General features: G+C 44.6%; 1 protein-coding gene across 4 annotated transcripts in view; it reads left to right on the forward strand.

The window, feature by feature from the left end:
- Window positions 1-1,443: 1,443 nt before the first annotated feature.
- Window positions 1,444-19,674, forward strand: part of SLC37A3 (solute carrier family 37 member 3) — a 45,297-nt gene continuing 27,066 nt past the window's right edge. For 2 of the 4 annotated variants that reach the window (XM_060156555.1, XM_060156559.1), the window contains exons 1-4: window positions 1,444-1,556; window positions 10,758-10,918; window positions 12,173-12,281; window positions 19,115-19,207. In XM_060156555.1, the coding sequence (XP_060012538.1) occupies window positions 10,830-10,918; window positions 12,173-12,281; window positions 19,115-19,207 (291 nt within the window). In that variant the 5' untranslated portion in view covers window positions 1,444-1,556; window positions 10,758-10,829. Of the gene's footprint in view, window positions 1,557-1,941; window positions 1,962-7,164; window positions 7,290-10,757; window positions 10,919-12,172; window positions 12,282-19,114; window positions 19,208-19,674 lie in introns of those variants that run through there. The other 2 variants (XM_060156557.1, XM_060156556.1) reach the window with 2 other exon arrangements.

Genomic DNA, 19,674 nt, shown 5'->3' on the forward strand with positions numbered 1-19,674 from the left:
CATGCCGCGGAGCGGCTGGGCCCGTGAGCCATGGCCGCTGAGCCTGCACGTCCGGAGCCTGTGCTCCGCAACGGGAGAGGCCACAACAGTGAGAGGCCCGCGTACCACAAAAAAAAAAAAAAAAAGAGACCTAATTCTCCTTGTTGAAAATAAGGGAAGAGGACCCCCCTCCCTCCTTTTTCTTTCAAAATTTCTGTCCTTTTCGAATATATGTATATCTTTAGAATGGCTAAATAACCTCTGCCGGTCTCACAACTCTGGAATGTTTCCTCCAGGACCTGGGAGCCATCTTTTGAAATTCAAACATCCAGGGAGCTATTGCCCCTAACTCCCAGTTCCTGTGGCAGGATGGGAGGCTAACTTCCGTGGGGGCCTTGCTCCAATTTGCAAAATCATCCTAAAGGTGTGAAAGGTTTGTTTGTCCTAAAGGTGTGAGAAGTTCTCTGGATAAGCCAACTCCGGTGGTCTCCACAGTGACCATGATAAAGTTAGGAGAAATATTTGTGACATAAGGTCCAGTCGAGTCCTCTCACTTGAGTAGTGATTATCTGAGAACTTGCCTGGAGTGGGTAGTGTCTGCCTGGCAATGTAAGGGGGAGATTCCTTTCTTCCTTTGTTACCTCTTAGCGCATTGCCTGTGATGTGCGTCACAGTCTGATTCAAAACGTATTCAATAATAAAACTGTTTTCTAATCTGCTATCTTTGTGGACAGGTTTTCCGGGTTGAAAGATTTATTTATTTATTTTCCCCCTAGCAGTTGAAAGAGAGCCCAGGAGGGCAAAAGACCCTTGTTCAGAGTCGTGTGTTGTAAGGCCTTCAGTTTTTTTTTTTTTTTACATCTTTATTGGAGGCCTTCAGTTTTTGCTTGAGGTTGCCAGGATCTTAACACTCATTTATTTGTTTGGGTGATGGGGGTGGGATGTACAACAGTGAATTATACCGACAGACTAATAACCCTGTCCTTATGGGCAACTGTATTTAATTCAACAAAAATTTAAAGCTTATGCCCTCATGGCAGGTCAGTAGCACACCTAGCAGCGCGCTTCTTTCTCTCAAAACAAAATGCAGAATAAAGGTTTTTTTTAAAAAAAGATGATTTATATATGCATAATTTTTTCCCAGATTATATCTTCTCTCTCCCGCACTGCTTCTTTCCTAACAGTCCTGGCTGTTGTCCGTCCCTCCAACCCCCACTACCCCCTCGGAGCTGCCGGGCCCACCCAGGCCTCTGGCGGCGTCTGGAAGCCGACACTCCCCCTCCCCTCCCCTCCCCTGTCCCACCCCTGTCCCTCCCCTCCCCTCCCTCTCCTCCCTCTCTTCCAGTCCCCTCCCCTCCCCCTCTCCCTCCCCTCCCCGCCCAGTGGCCCTCAGGTAAAGCCGCGCGGTCGGACTACAACTCCCAGCATGCCTCGGGTACCGACGGGTCACGTGAATGCCCGGAAACCCTGGCCGCGGCGGCGCCGGTGAGGTGGCGGTGGGAGTGGCAAGCTTGCGGGCGTGGCGGAGCGAGAGGAGCTATCGGCCGGCAGGAGTGCGACTGCTACTGCGGACTCGGGTGCGCGAGCGGCGACGCGCCGGGCCCGAGCCGAGAAGGGCCGGAACCCTTGGGGCTTGGGGCGGGGGTGAGGGGCGCCGCAGGCGAGGGAAGGTCCGAGGAGCTTCCAGGCGACGAGGGGACGGGGCGGAGAGGCAGAAGGTGGCGGCCGGTGGGTGTGGCGCCGCGGGCAAGGCCGGCCACCCCTCGTTCCGTCCACGCTGGGCCTGGCTCCTCGGCGCCCAGGTGCTCCGGGACCGGCGGAGTACCGTAGCGGGCCGGCGAGTACCGTAGCGGAGGGGAGCGGGAGGGTCGGGAGGGCCTCCGGGGAGAGCCGGCGGCCGGGCCCCACGCCAGCGCGGTGGCGGAGGCGCCTGTGTAAGAAAAGGGTTTGTCGTCTAGACCAGGTGGAAGGGTACCTCACAGGTAGGGCGGGCAGGCTTTTGGAGAGGATGTAGTGAGGCCACAGAGGGAGAAGGGTCTTAGTGGAATAACTGGGCTTTGCCTTTTGGTAAGTACCACGGTCTCGGTCAGGCATTTATCTGATCGCTTTTTCGTCATTAACTCAGTATTCTTGTGTGCACAATGTGGTCTGTTTATTCTCACATCTCACGGGATTATGGGAACGTGTCCACAGGGTTTTTGGTGTTTCCAGAAACTAGGCGATCTCCTGATAACTTACTGAAAGGATTGTAGGGAGTTCCTGGGGTGAGCAAAATATGATTTTTAATGGCCACCTTCTTTCTTCAGCGTTTTGATGCTTGAATTCTTTTTTCCCCCCATTTGTTGAATGTTTGCTGTATGCCAGGCACTGTACTTACTTACTAAATTAATTTATTTTTGGCTGCGTTGGGTCTTTTTTTAAAAATTATTTTTGTCTGCGTTGGGTCTTCATTGATGCTTGCGGGCTTTTCTCTAGTTGCGGCGAGCGGGAGCTACTCTTCGTTGCGGTGCGCGGGCTTCTCATTGCATTGGCTTCTCTGGTTGCAGAGCACGGACTCTAGAGCACAGGCTCAGTAGTTGTGGCGCACGGGCTTAGTTGCTCCGCGGCATGTGCGATCTTCCCGGATTAGGGCTCGAACCCATGTCCCCTGCATTGGCAGGCGGATTCTTAACCACTGCGTCACGAGGGAAGCCCCAGGTGCTGTACTTAGATAAATTGTCTCATTTAATCTTCAGTGAGGAAATTGAGACTCAAAGAAGTTAAGTGGAGGGTCTTGAATTCCAACTGGAACTTTCATGCCTTTGTGTGGGCCATGTTGTGGCTTCAGATGACAATCTTCTATTAATCTTTGATATCTGGTCTCTGCATCAGAAAACCCTGAAATGATACTTTCATAAGCTCAAAGTCGGTGCACTGTCTTGTTGCTCACTAGCTGTCAGGATCCAGTGTATTAGTCAGTGTCTCAGGTTCTGATTTGTCTTGTTCAGCAGTGGTAAGGAGATGTCAGAGCAATGACCATTAACTTGAGTATAAGTCCTTTGTCTAGGAGAGGGAAAGATTTTTATCTTGAAAACTGTTGTCTTTGGAATATGTTCAAAATAGGTAGGAAGAACGTGGTTTGGGGAACCCTGAGAGAATTTTACAGAAAAGTGCTAGGTATTTTACATCTGTGGTAAGGAACAATTTAAGAAGAGAGACAAATTACAGGAAGACTTGAGTTTCGAATAAAAGGATTTACATGATACAGGGAAACGACCTCAAATGAGGTCATGTGGGATAAAAAAGATACTTGTGTAAATTACAGAATGCACAACTGTCACAATAGGTGAGCTCAACTATCCATTTAGTACTTTTCCCCCTACCTCTTTATACTGAATATACATAATCATTTTACTTTGCAAACATAAAAACTGAAGTCTAGGGAGTGAAGTAATTGCCCTTCTTATTTAAGTGTGTGTGAGAACCACAGTTACTAATAAGGTGCTTTTTTTCCATCCTGCATCTATACTTCCATGTTTAATGTGTGATATTTTTAATTACTGTGTTTTACCCAACTTGGGATATTTTAACCTTTTAACCTTCCCTCTTACACAGTATAACGTAGGGTCTAGGGTCAGGTCTGGGTTTGAATGCTCCTTTCACCTCCTAAGAGATATTACTTTCTAAAATCCATTTTTTTATCTGTAAGATAGGGTGAGAACTAAATGCAATGGCACATGGTAAGTACCTAGCACAGGGCCTGGCACTTTGAAAGCATTCAGTGTCGGCCATCAGTCAAAGCATTCATTCATTCAGAAAATCTTTACTGATCATTCTAAATGCTCTGCTAGGCCCTGGGGTTATAGCTGTGGTGTTAAGACAGATGTGGAACTTACAGATGAACAATAAACATGTGAACAATTAAAGCAGATAATAAGATTGGGAGAAATGCTGTGAAGGGAAAAAGCAGATGGAGATGGGAGAGGTAGTAACGGAGGGAGCCCATTTTAGATAGGACGATCCAGGCAGCCACTCTAGCGGATGACACTTGAGGCTGAGCCAGGGAAAGGCAAGAGCAAGCCGTTTGCAAAGAACCAGGAGGAAAGCATGTCAGACAACAGAAGAGCAAATGCGAAGTCCCAAAGCAAGGAAGGGCTTGGTGTGTTCAGGGGCAAGAAAGGGATTGGGTGCTAGGGAGATGGTAGCCGTGTGGAGGAGTGATGCTGGTGGGGGGCGGAGCAAGGGGGGCACAGAGGAGAAGGAAACGGCTAGCCCCACGCTGTGTACAGCAGCAAAGGATTGGGACCCGCCCAGATGTCCCGCAGGAGACTGGACTGCGGCAGCTCTGTAGGTGCAGATGGGGTGGACCTCCACCCTCTGATAAGTGAGGAGAAAAAATAGTGCAGGATAGTGTGTGTTGTATGCTCCCATTTGTGTATGTGTGAGTGTGGGGCTACGCCTGGAATGCACGCACAGGTGCAGATTCTGCAAGAATGCAGAAGCAATGGTAGGAGCCCCGGGTGACCTGAGAACAGGGAGGGAGGTGTCACCATGTATATACCCTTTGAACTTTTTACCATTCTATAAGAATGCAGAAGCAATGGTAGGAGCCCCGGGTAACGTGAGGACAGGGAGGGAGGTGTCACCGTGTATATACCCTTTGAACTTTCTACCATTCTGCAAGAATGCAGAAGCAATGGTAGGAGCCCCGAGTGACGTGAGAACAGGGAGGGAGGTGTCACCGTGTATATACCCTTTGAACTTTCTACCGTATGTGTATAGCATCTACTGCATACAGGTTTTGGAGGCCATGGCAAAACTCTTGTGGTTTTATATGAGTCTTGGGAAACAGTGAAGAAGGCATTTTAAGCAGAAGAATGACAGCTGATTTATGTTTTAAGATATGTTTCTGGCTGATGTGTGAAGAGTGATGGGCAGCAGGGGGCTGGTGTGTGTGCTAGATGTAAAATAGTGAAACCCTGCCGGAGGCTGTTGCACTAGGCTTGGTAGAAGATGTGGGTGGGTGACCTTGGTAGTGGCTGTGGGGATGGAGAGGAGAGGATGGATTTGGGCTGAATTTTGGGGTGAAAAGGACTGGATTGGATGGGTTGGATGTGGAAGCTGAGAGGAAAGGAGAAATGAGGGCTAAGTGTTAGTTGCCTTGGTGGTACCATCTTGTGAGGGCAGTGCTGGGGACGAATGGGTGTGGAGGGAGGAAGTGAAGAATTGTGAAATTGTCTTTTAGTTTCAAGGAGGGCTCTCAAGTGGTTGGTTGGCTGTGCCGCTGGGAGCCCTGGAGGGTCTGAGTTAGAGCTGGCGCTCTGGGAATCATAGGCAGAAAGCCGAGGTACCAGATGAAGGGGACAGAGATCTTGGAAGTTTAGAGAGAGAAGTGTAAGTGGTTATCTTAGATGTTGAGAAAGCAGGTCCTTAGGCAAGTGTGGACTTGCTGGGCAGAGCTGCATGCCCTCTGAGGTTTGTGGTTTTGAATCTGAAAAGTGAAACCAGCCCGCTCCTTTGATTTTTCTCTGGCAAAACTCAATCACTTGGGCCCAGGGGAGGAGGCCAGAGGCAAGCGAGGAAAAAAAGGCCCATAAGGGAGATAGTGCAGATTCCAAGTTGGGAAAGAAGGGAATGAGGACAGGAGGAGGGTCATGGATGAAGGGAAAAAATGGGGAGGTGACCTAATTGGGAGCTTGCTGAGGTAAAATGACTTTGGAGTGGGGAGTATGAAGTAAGCAGTTTTCTGGAAGGAGACAAAGCAAGATGTTTGAAATGCAGTTTGGGAGGTGATGCACTTACTGCTTAGTAGATGACACGGGCTGGGTTTTGACCACGGAGTGGGTTTTGCTTGTGGGATAGAGGAAAAGATTGGTGGGAAGAGGACAAGGGTCTGCTAGGTTACCCATCTGGGTGTTGACATGAGACAGAGCAGAGGGGGGACAGCAGGTGACCAGGAGACAACGGCTGTGAAGGGCAGTGGGCAGTGAGGCCCAGGAGCTTCGGAGAAGCTGGGGTCTTGCAAGGAGGAAGAGTGGTTGTGAAAAGGAAGATTGCTTCTCGCTGAGAGACCCCAGAGGAAGCAGTGTTATCTGGGGGCAGGCAGGAGTCCGCCAGGGTAGGAAAGGCAAGAACTCGCAGAACAGGGTCATAGTATGGAGAAGTAGATTAACTGCTTCTCTCCATTTCCAGAGAGCATTTCCTTCCAGTGGGGGTCGGGTGAGGATGGGTCCGATGAGATGGAGGTGGCAGGTGATCTCCTTTCTGCCAGTCTCTCCCCTTTCCTCTCCGCAGTCTGTTTCCCCCAAAGTGTTCCTAATATGAGACTTTATTTATTTATTATTTTTTAATAATTAATTTTGGGCTGCGTTGGGTCTTCGTTGCTGTGCATGGGCTTTCTCTAGTTGCGGCGAGCCGGGGCTATTCTTTGTTGCGGTGCGTGGGCTTCTCATTGCGGTGGCTTCTCTTGTTGCGGAGCACGGGCTCTAGGCGCCTAGGCTTCAGTAGTTGTGGCTCGCGGGCTCTGGAGTGCAGGCTCCGTAGTTGTGGCGCATGGGCTTAGTTGCTTCACAGCATGTGGGATCTTCCTGGACCAGGGATTGAACCTGTGTCCCCTGCATTGGCAGGTGGATTCTTAACCACTGCGCCACCAGGGAAGTCCCTACAAGACAGCTTTAAATCTTACTATTTTGAGTTGGAATGGACTCTAAATATGTATGGAAAGTGAAATTTGGGGAATGTTTTATATTCCAAGGCGGTGTTTATAAGGGGGAGATTGCCCTCTGCCTGGGCGTGTCACATGTGAAGCCATCTTTTTATTTAGCCTCCAATCACACAATATGGAGTGTTCCATCCTGGAAAGTATATTGTGTGGGTGATCCTATAGGATCTCAGAAAGCTTCTTACAAGTCAGATGAGTTAATGATCATGAACTAGCCTTGAAAAGTAGAATAAGGCTCAATGGTTCTGCATCCTTTTTTTTTTTTCTGCATCCTTTTTGATGGCAGGGATCTTACTTTTTATAAGTTTTTTTTTTTTTTTAAGGTCATTCTTGTTCTCACATGACAGTTGTATATTTAGTATCCATGGATTAAGAAAATACTAAATGACAAGCTTCTGTTCAGAAACACTTAAAATGAATTTTGGCTTTATTAATTATAACAGTATTTACATATGCTTGAAAAATGTTAGACATTTGTTCCGTCTGTATTCAGAGCCGGAAAGAAGATGGTCTAAAAGTAGGATGTGCTTAATAGAGTTGGACTTGGCAAAAACTCTGTGCTTCTGCAGGGCTCCAGAGCTCACAGATGATCAGAAATCACTTCTGTGAGGTAGGACATATAAATGCAAGGTATTGTTATTAATGATTATAATTATATAGGACCAGATGTTATAATAGTATTCATTTTAAATGGCATTCTGCCAACCTCAGATGAATGTTTAAACTCTTTTCCCATTGAACTTATTAAGCATTTTCTTCCCTGTCACTGTAGCTAAGGAAAAGGTAGTTTATTTAGAAACTAAATCCAGATGGTCTCAAACAGCTTGGTAGTCATTTAGCACCATTAATGTAACTGTACAGGCCTGAAATCCACAACCATTATTGCGGAAGCAAGTAATTCCAATCTGTTGGAGCATACATTTTTGGAATTACTCTCTTACCTAATTAATTATAGAATTTCATAACCCACAACCTTTTCTGAAGTATTCAGTACAGTGTTGAGTTGTGAGTGTGTTCAGGTCAAAGAGCTATGATTTATAAAGAATGGTTAAAATTTTGAGTTGTTTCACTTGGGTGTCATGTTTAATTTGGGGGATAGAGGTAAATTTAGCAGTAACACTAGTAGCTCTCAGGTTTGTAACTTCCTGGAATTACAGACAGAAAGTTTATTTACATTTTGTGAGTGGAAATTTGTTGTCTTACTTGGCTCATAATTTTGTTTTAACATTTTTCAAGGAGAATGATTATGTGAAATTAACTATATTCTCCTGATGTGGGATTAACCCTGGGCAGATCAGTGGCTAAAATAATTATCTTAATACCTTACATGCATTGTTTATTTTGGTCCCAGAAGAGATAGGCCATTTTACACATGACAGTCTGTGCTTCAGACAGATTGATGTGTCCAAGGGCTCACAGCCAGTAAGTGAATCAGCTATAATGTTTATATAACTTTAACCATCTCAACTTTGTATCTTTTATCCAAAAGTTTCAAGAATGGCCTTTCAGCGCTTCCCTGGTGGCGCAGTGGTTGAGAGTCCGCTTGCCGATGCAGGGGACACGGGTTCGTGCCCCGGTCCGGGAAGATCCCACATGCCGCGGAGCGGCTGGGCCCGTGAGCCATGGCCGCTGAGCCTGCGCGTCCGGAGCTCCGCAACGGGAGAGGCCACAACAGTGAGAGCCCTGTGTACTGCAAAACCAACCAAACAAACAAACAAACAAAAAGAATGGCCTTTCAGCTGGGTCTCTCAGCATTTAAGGTTTTGGGTTCATCTACCAATCAGTAGTATAAATTGTAATAGAGAACAGGAGTATAAATAGCAGTTACAGGGAACACAGCCTTGGGCAAAGTCCTGTGATTCACTAATTTTAGCGCTGGAAGCTTTTGAGTTTGTCTCCTACCTTGACTATTATTGTAGTATGTTTATCATACAAGGTATTTTGTTAATTTAATTTTTTTTAAAGCTTTTTTTTTTTTTTTTTTTTTTTTTTGCGGTACACGGACCTCTCACTGTTGTGGCCTCTCCCGATGTGGAGCACAGGCTCCGGATGCGCAGGCTCAACGGCCATGGCTCACGGGCCCAGCCGCTCCGCGGCATCTTCCCAGACCGGGGCACGAACCTGTGTCCCCTGCATCAGCAGGCGGATTCTCAACCACTGCACCACCAGGGAAGCCCTGTTTTTGTTTTTAATTTATTTGTTTTTGGCTGCGTCGGGTCATCGTTGCTGCACGCAGGCTTTCTCTAGTTGCGGCGAGCGGGAGCTACTTTTCGTTGTGGTGCATGGGCTTCTCATTGTGGTGGCTTCTCTTGTTGCGGAGCACGGGCTCTAGGCGTCCAGGCTTCAGTATTGGTGGCACATGAGCTCAGCAGTTGTGGCACGCGGGCTCTAGAGCACGGGCTCAGTAGTTGTGGTGCACGGGCTTAGTTGCTCTGAAGCATGTGGGATCTTCCCAGGGCTTGAACCCATGTCCCTTGCATTAGCAGGCGGATTCTTAACCACTGCACCACTAGCGAAGCCCCTGTTAATTTAATTTTATTTTTTCCTAATATGCAGATAAACTATAGGACTTTTACAATGCTGTGGATGTTTTCCCTCCTGATTATAAAAGTAATATACATGTTTATTGTAGAATTTTTAGGAAAATATATAGAAAAGTAAAATTACCCATAATCCCGCTGCCTAGAGAGAACTATATATTCCCTGTTTAGTTGTAAATATTACGTAAATCTGGAGTTCAGTTGATTATAAGTCATATCCTACACGTTTCACTTGCCATTTACTCATGTTATTATAAAGTCTTAATCATCATGTCAAATGATAAAATATTCAGCCATTTGGATATACCATAATTTGTTTAATTATTCCCCTCTTATTGCATGTTTAGGTTGTTTCTGCAGACTCATAGCTGGAGACATTAAGTGTAGGTGCTTACTTTATGCTTCATTAGTCTTGGTGTCAGAGTGTGGATGTGGCTTTCCGAGAGGACAGAGGAGAGGTGAGAGGAAGTGGAAGGAGATGGCAGAGGTGTGGCCCTGTCTCTTTCCCCTGTTCCTTTATGACTGGCACAAAGTTCATTTCTTCATATAGGAGAGCTCTTCCGACTTTTTGTGAAAACTACCCTTGTGTATAGAGCTGAATGCATCTTGTATTTCTTTAGGAATAAATCCCTGGAAATTGAATTTTTGTGTCAAAGGTTCTCAATGCACATGGCCGGATCGTCTTCCTATAAAATTGTGTTACTTTTCGCCTCCATCAGCAAGTGTATGAGAGTTCAGGATCATTAGACCTTGACCTGCATTGAGCACAGTCTTTTTTAACTATGCAAACTTTTTTTGTTACCATAATTAGCATTTCTTATGTTCTAATGAGATTGGAACTCTTATTTGATAAGTTTAATAGTCATTTCATTTCTTCTGAGTTGTCTGTTCATTTCCGTTGCTCATTTTCCAGTCAGAATTAGTGATTTTCTTATCCGTTTGTATGAGAGTTCGTTCTGTTAGGAGGTAATCTTTCATCAAGGATTTCTTTTTTTTTAAATAATAAATTTATTTATTTATTTATTGGCTGTGTTGGGTCTTTGTTGCTGCGCGCAGGCTTTCTCTAGTTGTGGCGAGCTGGGGCTACTCTTCGAGTGGGGGCTGCTCTTCGTTGTGGTGCACGGGATTCTCATTGCGGTGGCTTCTCTTGTTGCGGAGCACCGGCTCTAGGTGCGCGGGCTTCAGTAGTTGTGGCTTGCGGGCTCTGGAGCGCTGGCTCAGTAATTGTGGAGCACGGGCTTAGTTGCTCTGCGGCATGTGAGATCTTCCCCGACCAGGGCTCGAACCCGTGTCCCCTGCATAGGCAGGCGGATTCTTAACCACTGCGCCACCAGGGAAGCCCCAAGGATTTCTTTTTAAAGGACTAGTTAATAGTTATAAAACATAATTATCAATCTAGTTTTTTGGTGTCAACTAATCCACGTAATTTTTTTTTTCTAGGCCTGATTATACAGTGACTGGTTGTAAGTCTAAATAATTCTGTTTTTGGATAATATGCCTATTATGAGTAATGTTAATAATGTGTTTTGTTTTTCCAGAAAGAAGAAATGATGTAAACCATTCACTATCCAGACTTTAAGGTCAAGGTGAGAAGGAAGGTCAGGAGGAACATGGCCTGGCCAAATATTTTTCAAAGAGGAGCTCTGCTCTCCCAGTTCAGCCATCATCATGTGGTGGTGTTCCTGCTCACCTTCTTCAGGTAAGTGGACCACTGAAACTCTTCTCTTGTTGTTCTTGTCCTTGTTTTCCTTTTGCAGGAGCTATTTATTGCATGTCAAGTGCTTAATGCAGTGATTGGCCTGGGCTAATCATGAGCTGGACCAGCTAGTCCTTCTGCAGTACTTTATGATAGCTCTAATACAGTGGTTCTCGAGGGTTGTCTTGCCCATATTTGGCAATGTCTGGAGACATTTTTAGTTTTCACGCTGGGGGAAGGGGTGCCACTTGGATCTAGTGGGTTGGGACCAGGGATGCTGCTAAACATCCTGCAGTGCACGGGACAGCCCCCCACAATAGAGAATTTGGGGGGCCCAAAATATCAATACTGCTGTGATTGAAAAACCTTGCTCTAACATAAAGTCCTTTAATTGTTGAAACCAGGAGCTTGCGAACAAAGGATGTGTGTATTCAGGGAATGCTCTATGCCTCCTTGAGCAGTAAAGATGGTAGGAGACCTCTTTGAGGAACTTCGGTCACTCGTGTGAGAGCCTGACCAGTCAGTGTGACTGAAGAATCGTCCATGTCTGACTCAGTGGCCTTCAGTGGCTCTCTTTAGTGGTCTATAGATGACTTCAGCCAGGCTCTTTGGTGTTAAGGGCACGTTTTTCATAACCCTGTGACTCAACTATTTTGATTATTTCTTCTGAATACATTTTATTTATAATTAATCTTTATTGAAGCCACCGCAAATGATGATGATGGTTGTTTTTTTTTTTAAGGCAGAAACTAGGAAAATGGTTTTCTAATTATGTAAGAGTTGATAGGTAATTTTGGATGCTTGCTTTAGGGGAAATCCATTTGTGAGGGGTTGAGGGAGGCAACAGTATGAGGAAAAGACAGGCCCCAAGTAAAAAGCCACTGAATGGCTAGTGCAATGAGTGGCCAGTGGTTGGTAAAGACTTAAAATCCTTTACAGAACTGCAACCATGATTTAAAGGGGTTGCAGTCCATCACATCTCCATCTTCTAGGTCCAGAGACATGTTATGAGTGAACATGGGGGCTCATACTGAAGAAGACAAGTCAGTTGTTTCTTTGCTTAGCAGAGACTATTTCAATGGATAGTTCTTATAAAGCAGTTCCTTCCCTCCCTCTTTCCCTCTCTCTCTCTTTGTTTCTGAATTTCTCTTTTTTAAAAGAAGAATTCCAAGTTGTATAAAACAAATGGGAATATATCTGTGATTTTATTGAATCTGTTTTTCTTTCATTCAGCTGTCTTTCTTCTCTCTTTTGTAGTTACTCGTTGCTCCACGCGTCAAGAAAAACATTTAGCAATGTCAAAGTCAGTATCTCTAAGCAGTGGACCCCAAGTGCTTTTAACAAGTCAATTGAACTGCCTGTAGAGGTAAGCGGAACGAAATGCTGGGGTGGATTTAAGAAGGGAACCACGCCCACCCATAAATTCTTCTAAGTTCTGTTTTGTTTCATTCATCCTTAGGATGGCTTACTATTTCCTATGGCATAAAATCCAAACTATTCTGCCTGATTTATTAGCTTGCCCTGATTCAGGTCTGTTTTACCATTTCAACCAACTTATTTCTCACTGTTTTGAAATCACACAATTCTGGCTAGGCTGGTTTTTTCATCGAGTTTCACAAGTACCATGCTCATTTCTGCCTTTGAGATTTTGCCTGTATTCTTTTGTATGATCTTTCACCTTCCTTATACCCATCTAAATTTTGCTTTTTCCTTTGTGTCAAGATAAAATGCCACTTTTTCTATCAAATTTTTTTCCCAGCTTCTGCTGATTTTTTTTCCCCTCTTGAACTGTGCACTGTAATATGCACTGCATATTACATAGTTTAATGTCGAGGTACTTATGTACTTTATAATCATTTCACTTGTTTTTATCTTGTTTAAGTGACTTGAAGTCAGGGAGTCTGTATCCAGTTTTATATTCATTTTTGTTTGTTTGTTTTGTTTTTGTTCTTTGGCTGTGCCATGTGGCTTGCGGGATCTTGGTTCCCCGACCAGGGATCGAATCCAGGCCCTGGCAGTGAAAGTGCCGAGTCCTAACCACTGGACCTCCAGGAAATTCCCTCTTATATTCATTTTGGACCAAGTAAATTCTTTGATGACTATTTGGAATGGAGATGCTATTCTTTTTTTTAAATAAATTTATTTATTTTTGGCTGCGTTGGGTCTTCATTGCTGTGTGCAGGCTTTCTCTAGTTGCGGGAAGTGGGGGCTACTCTTCATTGTGGTGCACGGGCTTCTCATTGCGGTGGCTTCTCTTGTTGTGGAGCATGGGCTCTAGGCTCGGCGGCTTCAGTAGTTGTGGCTCATGGGCTCTAGAGTGCAGGCTCAGTAGTTGTGGCGCACGGGCTTAGTTGCTCCGCAGCATGTGGGATCTTCCCGGACCAGGACTCGAATGCGTGTTCCCTGCATTGGCAGGCGGATTCTTAAGCACTGCGCCACCGGGGAAGTCCTGGAGATGCTATTCTTTATGATGCCATATCTCAATACAAAATCCATACCTGTCAAACTTTACTATGTTGTTTGAGCTCTACTTATGTGGAATTATAGGTATATGTTAATATGCTTTGCACTTTTTAAAATATTTATTTATTTTTGGCTGCGTTGGGTCTTTGTTGCTGCACGTGGGCTTTCTCTAGTTGCGGTGAGTGGGGGCTACTCTTCGTTGTGGTGCGCAGGCTTCTCATTGCAGTGGCTTCTCTTGTTGTGGAGCACGGGCTCTAGGCACATGGGCTTCAGTAGTTGTGGCCCACAGGCTCAGTAGTTGTGGCTCACGGACTCTAGAGCGCAGGCTCAGTAGTTGTGGCGCAGGGGCTTAGTTGCTCTGCAGCATGTGGTATCTTCCCGGACCAGGGCTCGAACCCGTGTCCCCTGCATTGGCAGGGAGATTCTTAACCACTGCACCACCAGGGAAGCCCCGCATTTTTATTTCTTAAAAATTATTTCCCCTATTTGGACCAATTCAAAATTGACAGAGATTCGAAGGTTATATGAATATACCCTGAAGTTTAAATAAGTTATTCAGTCAATTGCTTATTTAGTCTGTCTTGCACTGAGGATACAATCAATCAATCAATCAATAAAAGCCTAGAGGATTAAAAAAAGAAAAGAGCCTGTCCTCATGGAGCTGACATTGTAGTGGAAATGCTCTTGAACAATTTTTCTGGAATTGAAGTTATCAGGGACTTTTTTTTTTTTAAATCAAGGACTTTTAAAAGGGAGGCTATTAAGACTAGACAGCTACATTTCTTTTTTTTTTTTTTTGCGGTACGCGGGCCTCTCACTGCCGCAGAGCACAGGCTCCGGACGCGCAGGCCCAGAGACCCTGGCCCACGGGCCCAGCCGCTCGGCGGCACGTGGGATCCTCCCGGACCGGGGCACGAACCCACGTCCCCAGCACCGGCAGGCAGACTCCCAACCACTGTGCTACCAGGGAAGCCCTAGACAGCTACATTTCTTGATGGAGCCTTGACCAGTTGCGTGCACGGTAACTACGTCTGAATGATCATTAACTGACTCGTCACAGACCCTAAAGGTGAAGTGGCCTTAGAGAGATCATATGCCCTAACCTCTCAAATGGTATAGAATCCTTCTTTGTCATTATTGACAGATGACCACCTAGCTTCTGCTTTAATACTTCAGGGAGAAGAAACTCCGTTTTCTAGGTGGACGATTACATTTTTATTTAACTCTCATTATTAGGAAGTTCTTTCTTATAGTGAGGTAAGAGTGTTCTGCTGTTTAATTTTGATCTTAGGTTTTATCCTGAGCCGTGCATACTAAGTTGATTCGTGCTGTAGGACAGCCTGTTAAATATTTGAGGAAAATCCGTCTCCCTAAATTTCTCATGTTGAGGCAAAACATCCCTGCTCCTTCGGCTGTAGTTTAGTGACACAGAGCACTAAATATGCTCTTTCAGGTACAGGCTGACCAATATATAGATAATAGGATTTGATTTAGGCACTGAATTTCTGGTTATACAGCCTTTGTTTTTTAGGTGACTGGGTTGGAGATCCCCAGCGCCACCCCCAGGTTTGATGATTCACTAGGGGGACTCATAAGACTCAGCATATGACTCAAAACTATGGTTTATTACAGTGAAGCATACCGAGCAGAGTCAGCAAAGGGAAAAGCACATAGGGTACGGTCTAGAGGAAAGCAGGCAAAACCTTCCAAGAGTCCCTTTCCAGTGCAATAATATGGATGTGCTTAATTTTTCCAGCAGCAAGTCATGACCGCTCCGGTGAGATGTTGTCTACTAGGGAAGCCCATTAGAGACTTGGTGGCAGGGTTTTTACTGGGGCTAGTCATGTAGGCACCCTCTGCCTGGCACATATGAAAATTCCACATTCCCATAAGGAAAGCAGGTGTTCAGCACAAACCATATTGTTTGGACAGACAGTTTAGGTACAGGGAGCCACTCTTAGCAGGGAATGATGGGAACCCTCCCAAGATCCAAGTTTCCAGGGGCCAGCCTTTCAAGTAGGCCGTGTTAAGGGTACATATCAGGTCTGCTATGGTAACTCTTTCCTGCCAGTGACCGTGTCACATTATTAGCTTGTGTTGAACTTGCATTAATTTTCCCGCTAAGATATTTACTTACTTACTTATTCTAATTGCTGCTTATTGAAGTAGGTTTCACCATTCTGATCTTTCAGAACTATGTACTCAGTAGCTTGGATGGATTGATTATGTAGAAGTTGGGTTCTGACTTATCTTGGAGGTCTTTGTATTTCCATACCTGCCCTCATAGAGAGCAGTGCCAACCTTCCACTCCCTTCTGTAGACTTTAAAATCCAGGTTTTTTCTTTCCTGAAGCCTGCTGCTGGGAGCAGAGTGGCTAGGGCAGTATGTACCTTTCACTCCTTCTGTGCTTCTGGGTCTGTAACTATCTTAACTCTAGCTTCCTTTGGAGACTTACTTTCTTGTCCAAAGTGGAAACGTTCTTAGAACCGGAAATATACGTAAAATGAGTCAACTCTAAAAAACATTTTGTTTATATATATTTTTTAACATTTCTTAAGTGCCCTAAACAGCATCCTCAAAAAGTGTTTATTATAGCTCTCATGTTTATGCATAGCTATCTTAGGTGCTTTACAAAAAAATTAAGCAGACCCAGTCTGTATACCTTGAGATTTTATAATGGATCCCACTGACATGGGCAAACATTGGACATAGTAAGAGATCATGATATAAAATCTCTGTTTATAGATAACGAAGAGGAAATGGTCGAATCTAAGATTTGAGGACAACTTGATTGAAAATTGTGAACAAAAATTTGTTCCATTAAGTTAAAAAGTCATAACTCTCCAGAGAGCACAGTCCTTCCAGGGTGTAGGGAATAGTGTAAGAGAGTCTAAACTTCTCTCCAGGAGAGGAAAGCAGGATTCAAGGTGCCCTCAACATTCCAGCTCAACCTCGGCCACAGCTGCTCTTACTCAGATTCTCACAGCAACAGATACCTGACCCCTGAACACAAGTCAGCTTCAGCTTCCTCCGAGCGCCGCTTCAGGAAGCGCTTTCGTGTCAGTTTCCCCACCCCCCCCCCGTGCATAGCTATAGTTAAGTGATAAACATTCTCACTTAGGAAACCCACACTGTGACCTTTTGTGTTTCCTGGAAGTGCCCCAATGTGTAGCGGTTGTCGTAGCTTAATGCAGGCCCTCCCCTGACAACACAAGAAAGGCCTCCACACCTACGGGCCCGGTCCTTTCACATGGCAATTGTGCGTATGTGCAGGCCAGTGGGTGAGATTTGAGCACCTTAAAGTCACTTTGTTGATGACCTTCAGGTTCATTTCATTCTCTTTTGAGGAAATATCTGCCAGATACCCAAATCTGAATAACTAGAGTTTGTCTGTCGGTCACTCTTACGAGTAAAAATGACTTTTCAGCTTGTGACTCACACAGTTTTCCTCAAGACAGTCTCTCCTGTTCGTATAGCTGTATTATCGATGTTAACTTTCTTCACTAGCCTTTTCTCTTTTATCCTATTTTCTGAATCTTTTTGTTAGTCCTGCTTTTTTTTTTTTTTTTTAGTTTTGGGGTTTGTTTACACTTGTTAAGTAGGCAGTCGGAAGTGTATTTCAGCTGAATTTTAAACAGAAAAAAGCTGTTTGAAACCTGTCAGTTTTTGTGTCAGCCACACCTGCAGGGAGATTTTGGTGGCTTCTAGTAAGAGAAGAAGAAAAAAGAAAAAACCCCTGAAACTTGGAGCAGCTGCTTGAATGCGAGCTCCTCACACTGGTGTGTGCCCCCCAGGGCTTCATTCTCCTCACACTGGTGTGTGCCCCCCAGGGCTTCATTCTGGGTCCTGTTGAGCCTGGACGGCATCAGGGATCAAAGATTGTGGTTAGAGAGGAAGGTGGCAAAATGACTCTAATTGGAGATATTTCGGGCCCCAAGTTGGCACACTGAAATACTGATGGGTCTCAGCCATGTGGGCTGCTTTCTTATCGCTCATGAAAGCAGTGTGTGAGGGAAAGTAACAAGACTGTTGGCGTTAAGCCTCATGGAAGTGAGTCACAATGCTTTAGGATCACACTTTATATATTCTCTTACAATTTGGGGATTTTACTTTCTGTTAAAAGGTAGAGTGTATTTTAAGTTGCCGATTGTGATTTTTCTTTCTAATATTCCAAAGTCAAATTTTCTATAATAACCCATCTCAGAAATCATTTAGTATAACAACTTTTTGGTCTGGAGACCCCAAAGAGCTATGGGTTTGTATTTATGGAGACTTACTGTTTTAGAAATTAAAACCAAGACATTGAAGAAAACTACATTGGTTTTAAATTATTTATAAATGAACTAAATAACCTATAACACGTTAACATAAATAACATTTAGTGAAAAATGACTTTTTCAAAATGGAAAAAAATCACTTAATAAGGAGAGTGGCATTGATTTACATTTTTGCAAATCTCTTCATGTCTGGCTCAATAGAAGACAGCGGGTTTTCATGTCTGCTTCTGAATTCAGTCGCTTGCAGCTTGATCCTTTAAAGTATATGAAGAGAATTTGGCTTTCACAGATACATAGTAGGAAGGGGAGAAGTATTTTAATAGCCTTTTTTGTTAATTGTGGATATTTGTCTTTGATACTACATGAGAATTTGACAAGAGGCAATTTCTTAAAGGTTAGTTACAATGTGGAATCTGAAACTGTATTCATTAACTTTTTTATACACTTGCATTAAGATCCATTTGTCTGTCTTGTACTTTGAATGGATCCTGAAGTGACAGGCTCATTTCATTCTTTTCTGAGGAAGTATCTGCCAAATACCCAAATCTGAATAACTAGGGTTTGTTTGTCAGTCACTCTTTGAAGTAAAAAGGACATTCCAGCTTGCAGCTCAGACAGTTTTCTCAAGATAGCCATCATACTTTGGTGTGCATAAGTGCTGTATGCATATTTTCTGCTTCATCACACGAAATATTTAAAAAAATGTACTCAGGGGCCAGATTTAATAAAATCAATAATTTTTACTGCTCGACAAATATTTATTGAACGTCTAGCATGTGCCAAGGACATTCTTAAGTGAAATTGCCTTTGTTTTTTTTTTAAACTGCGCGACATTAAAGAATACAGTGATTAATAGTACAGTTGTGGGGCTTCCCTGGTGGTGCAGTGGTTGGGGGTCTGCCTGCTGATGCAGGGGGCACGGGTTCAAGCCCTGGTGTGGGAGGATCCCACATGCCGTGGAGCAACTGGGCCTGTGAGCCACAACTACTGAGCCTGCGCGTCTGGAGCTTGTGCTCCGCACGGAGAGGCCACTATAGTGAGAGGCCCGCGCACGCGATGAAGAGTGGCCCCTGCTCGCCGCAACTGGAGAAAGCCCTCGCACAGAAACGAAGACCCAACACAGCCAAAACTAAATAAATAAATTAATTAATTAAAAAAATATATATATATATATAATAGTGCAGTTGTGTAACCGCCTTGATCTGTGCTAAGGCACAGGAGTTTTACCCACCACTGCTTTTGCACCATCAATGGAAAAGTTAAAGGGAAAAAGCAAATAACATTTTAGTGTTATGCAAATGATTTTGGCCTTGTGGACCTTTTTTGCATGTGTTTCCTTATGTACAGAATGCTGATTTGCTCTTTTCAGTATCACCACCTGGTGATGCGGGGGTGGGTGGTAGTTGTGTGTGTAGGTGCTTTGGACCAGCGGGACTGACTGGTTCTTGTGTGACTGCAGATCTGGAGCAGCAACCATTTGTTTCCCAGTGCAGAGGAAGCCACTCTTTTCCTCGGAACACTTGACACCATCTTCCTCTTCTCCTATGCTGTGGTAAGTCTCAGAACTCTAGGCTTTTACATTGAGGAAAAATGTAAAATTACTCCAAACCTTATGAAGTTGGCAAGGGATTTTGAATTTGCTGACTGAGGAGAGTTTATATTTTGTGTCCTTCCCATTCCTCTATTCCTCCATTCGACACATATTTTTTGAGCACCTAGCATGTGCCGAGCATGTGCCAGGTACTTTTCTAGTCGATGGGGAATTCATCAGTGAGCATCACAGGAGAAATCCCTTCCTTCATAAAGCTTATATTCTTTTTTAAGCTTCTCTTCTTGAGTGGGAGCTAAGGGAGACAAATGATAACAAAATGCTGTAAATAAGTAAATGACTGAGTGTATTCGAAGGTGGTAAGTGCTGTGGCAAAGAGCCAGGCCCAGGTGGGGGGGCAGGAGGGGGTTTGTCGTGTATGTAGGACGGCCGGGGAGGACCTCGTGAAGAGCAGAGGCCTGAGTGTAGGT

The sequence above is a fragment of the Lagenorhynchus albirostris genome, chromosome 8 (genome assembly GCF_949774975.1).
Source record: "Lagenorhynchus albirostris chromosome 8, mLagAlb1.1, whole genome shotgun sequence".
NCBI lineage: Eukaryota > Metazoa > Chordata > Mammalia > Artiodactyla > Delphinidae > Lagenorhynchus > Lagenorhynchus albirostris.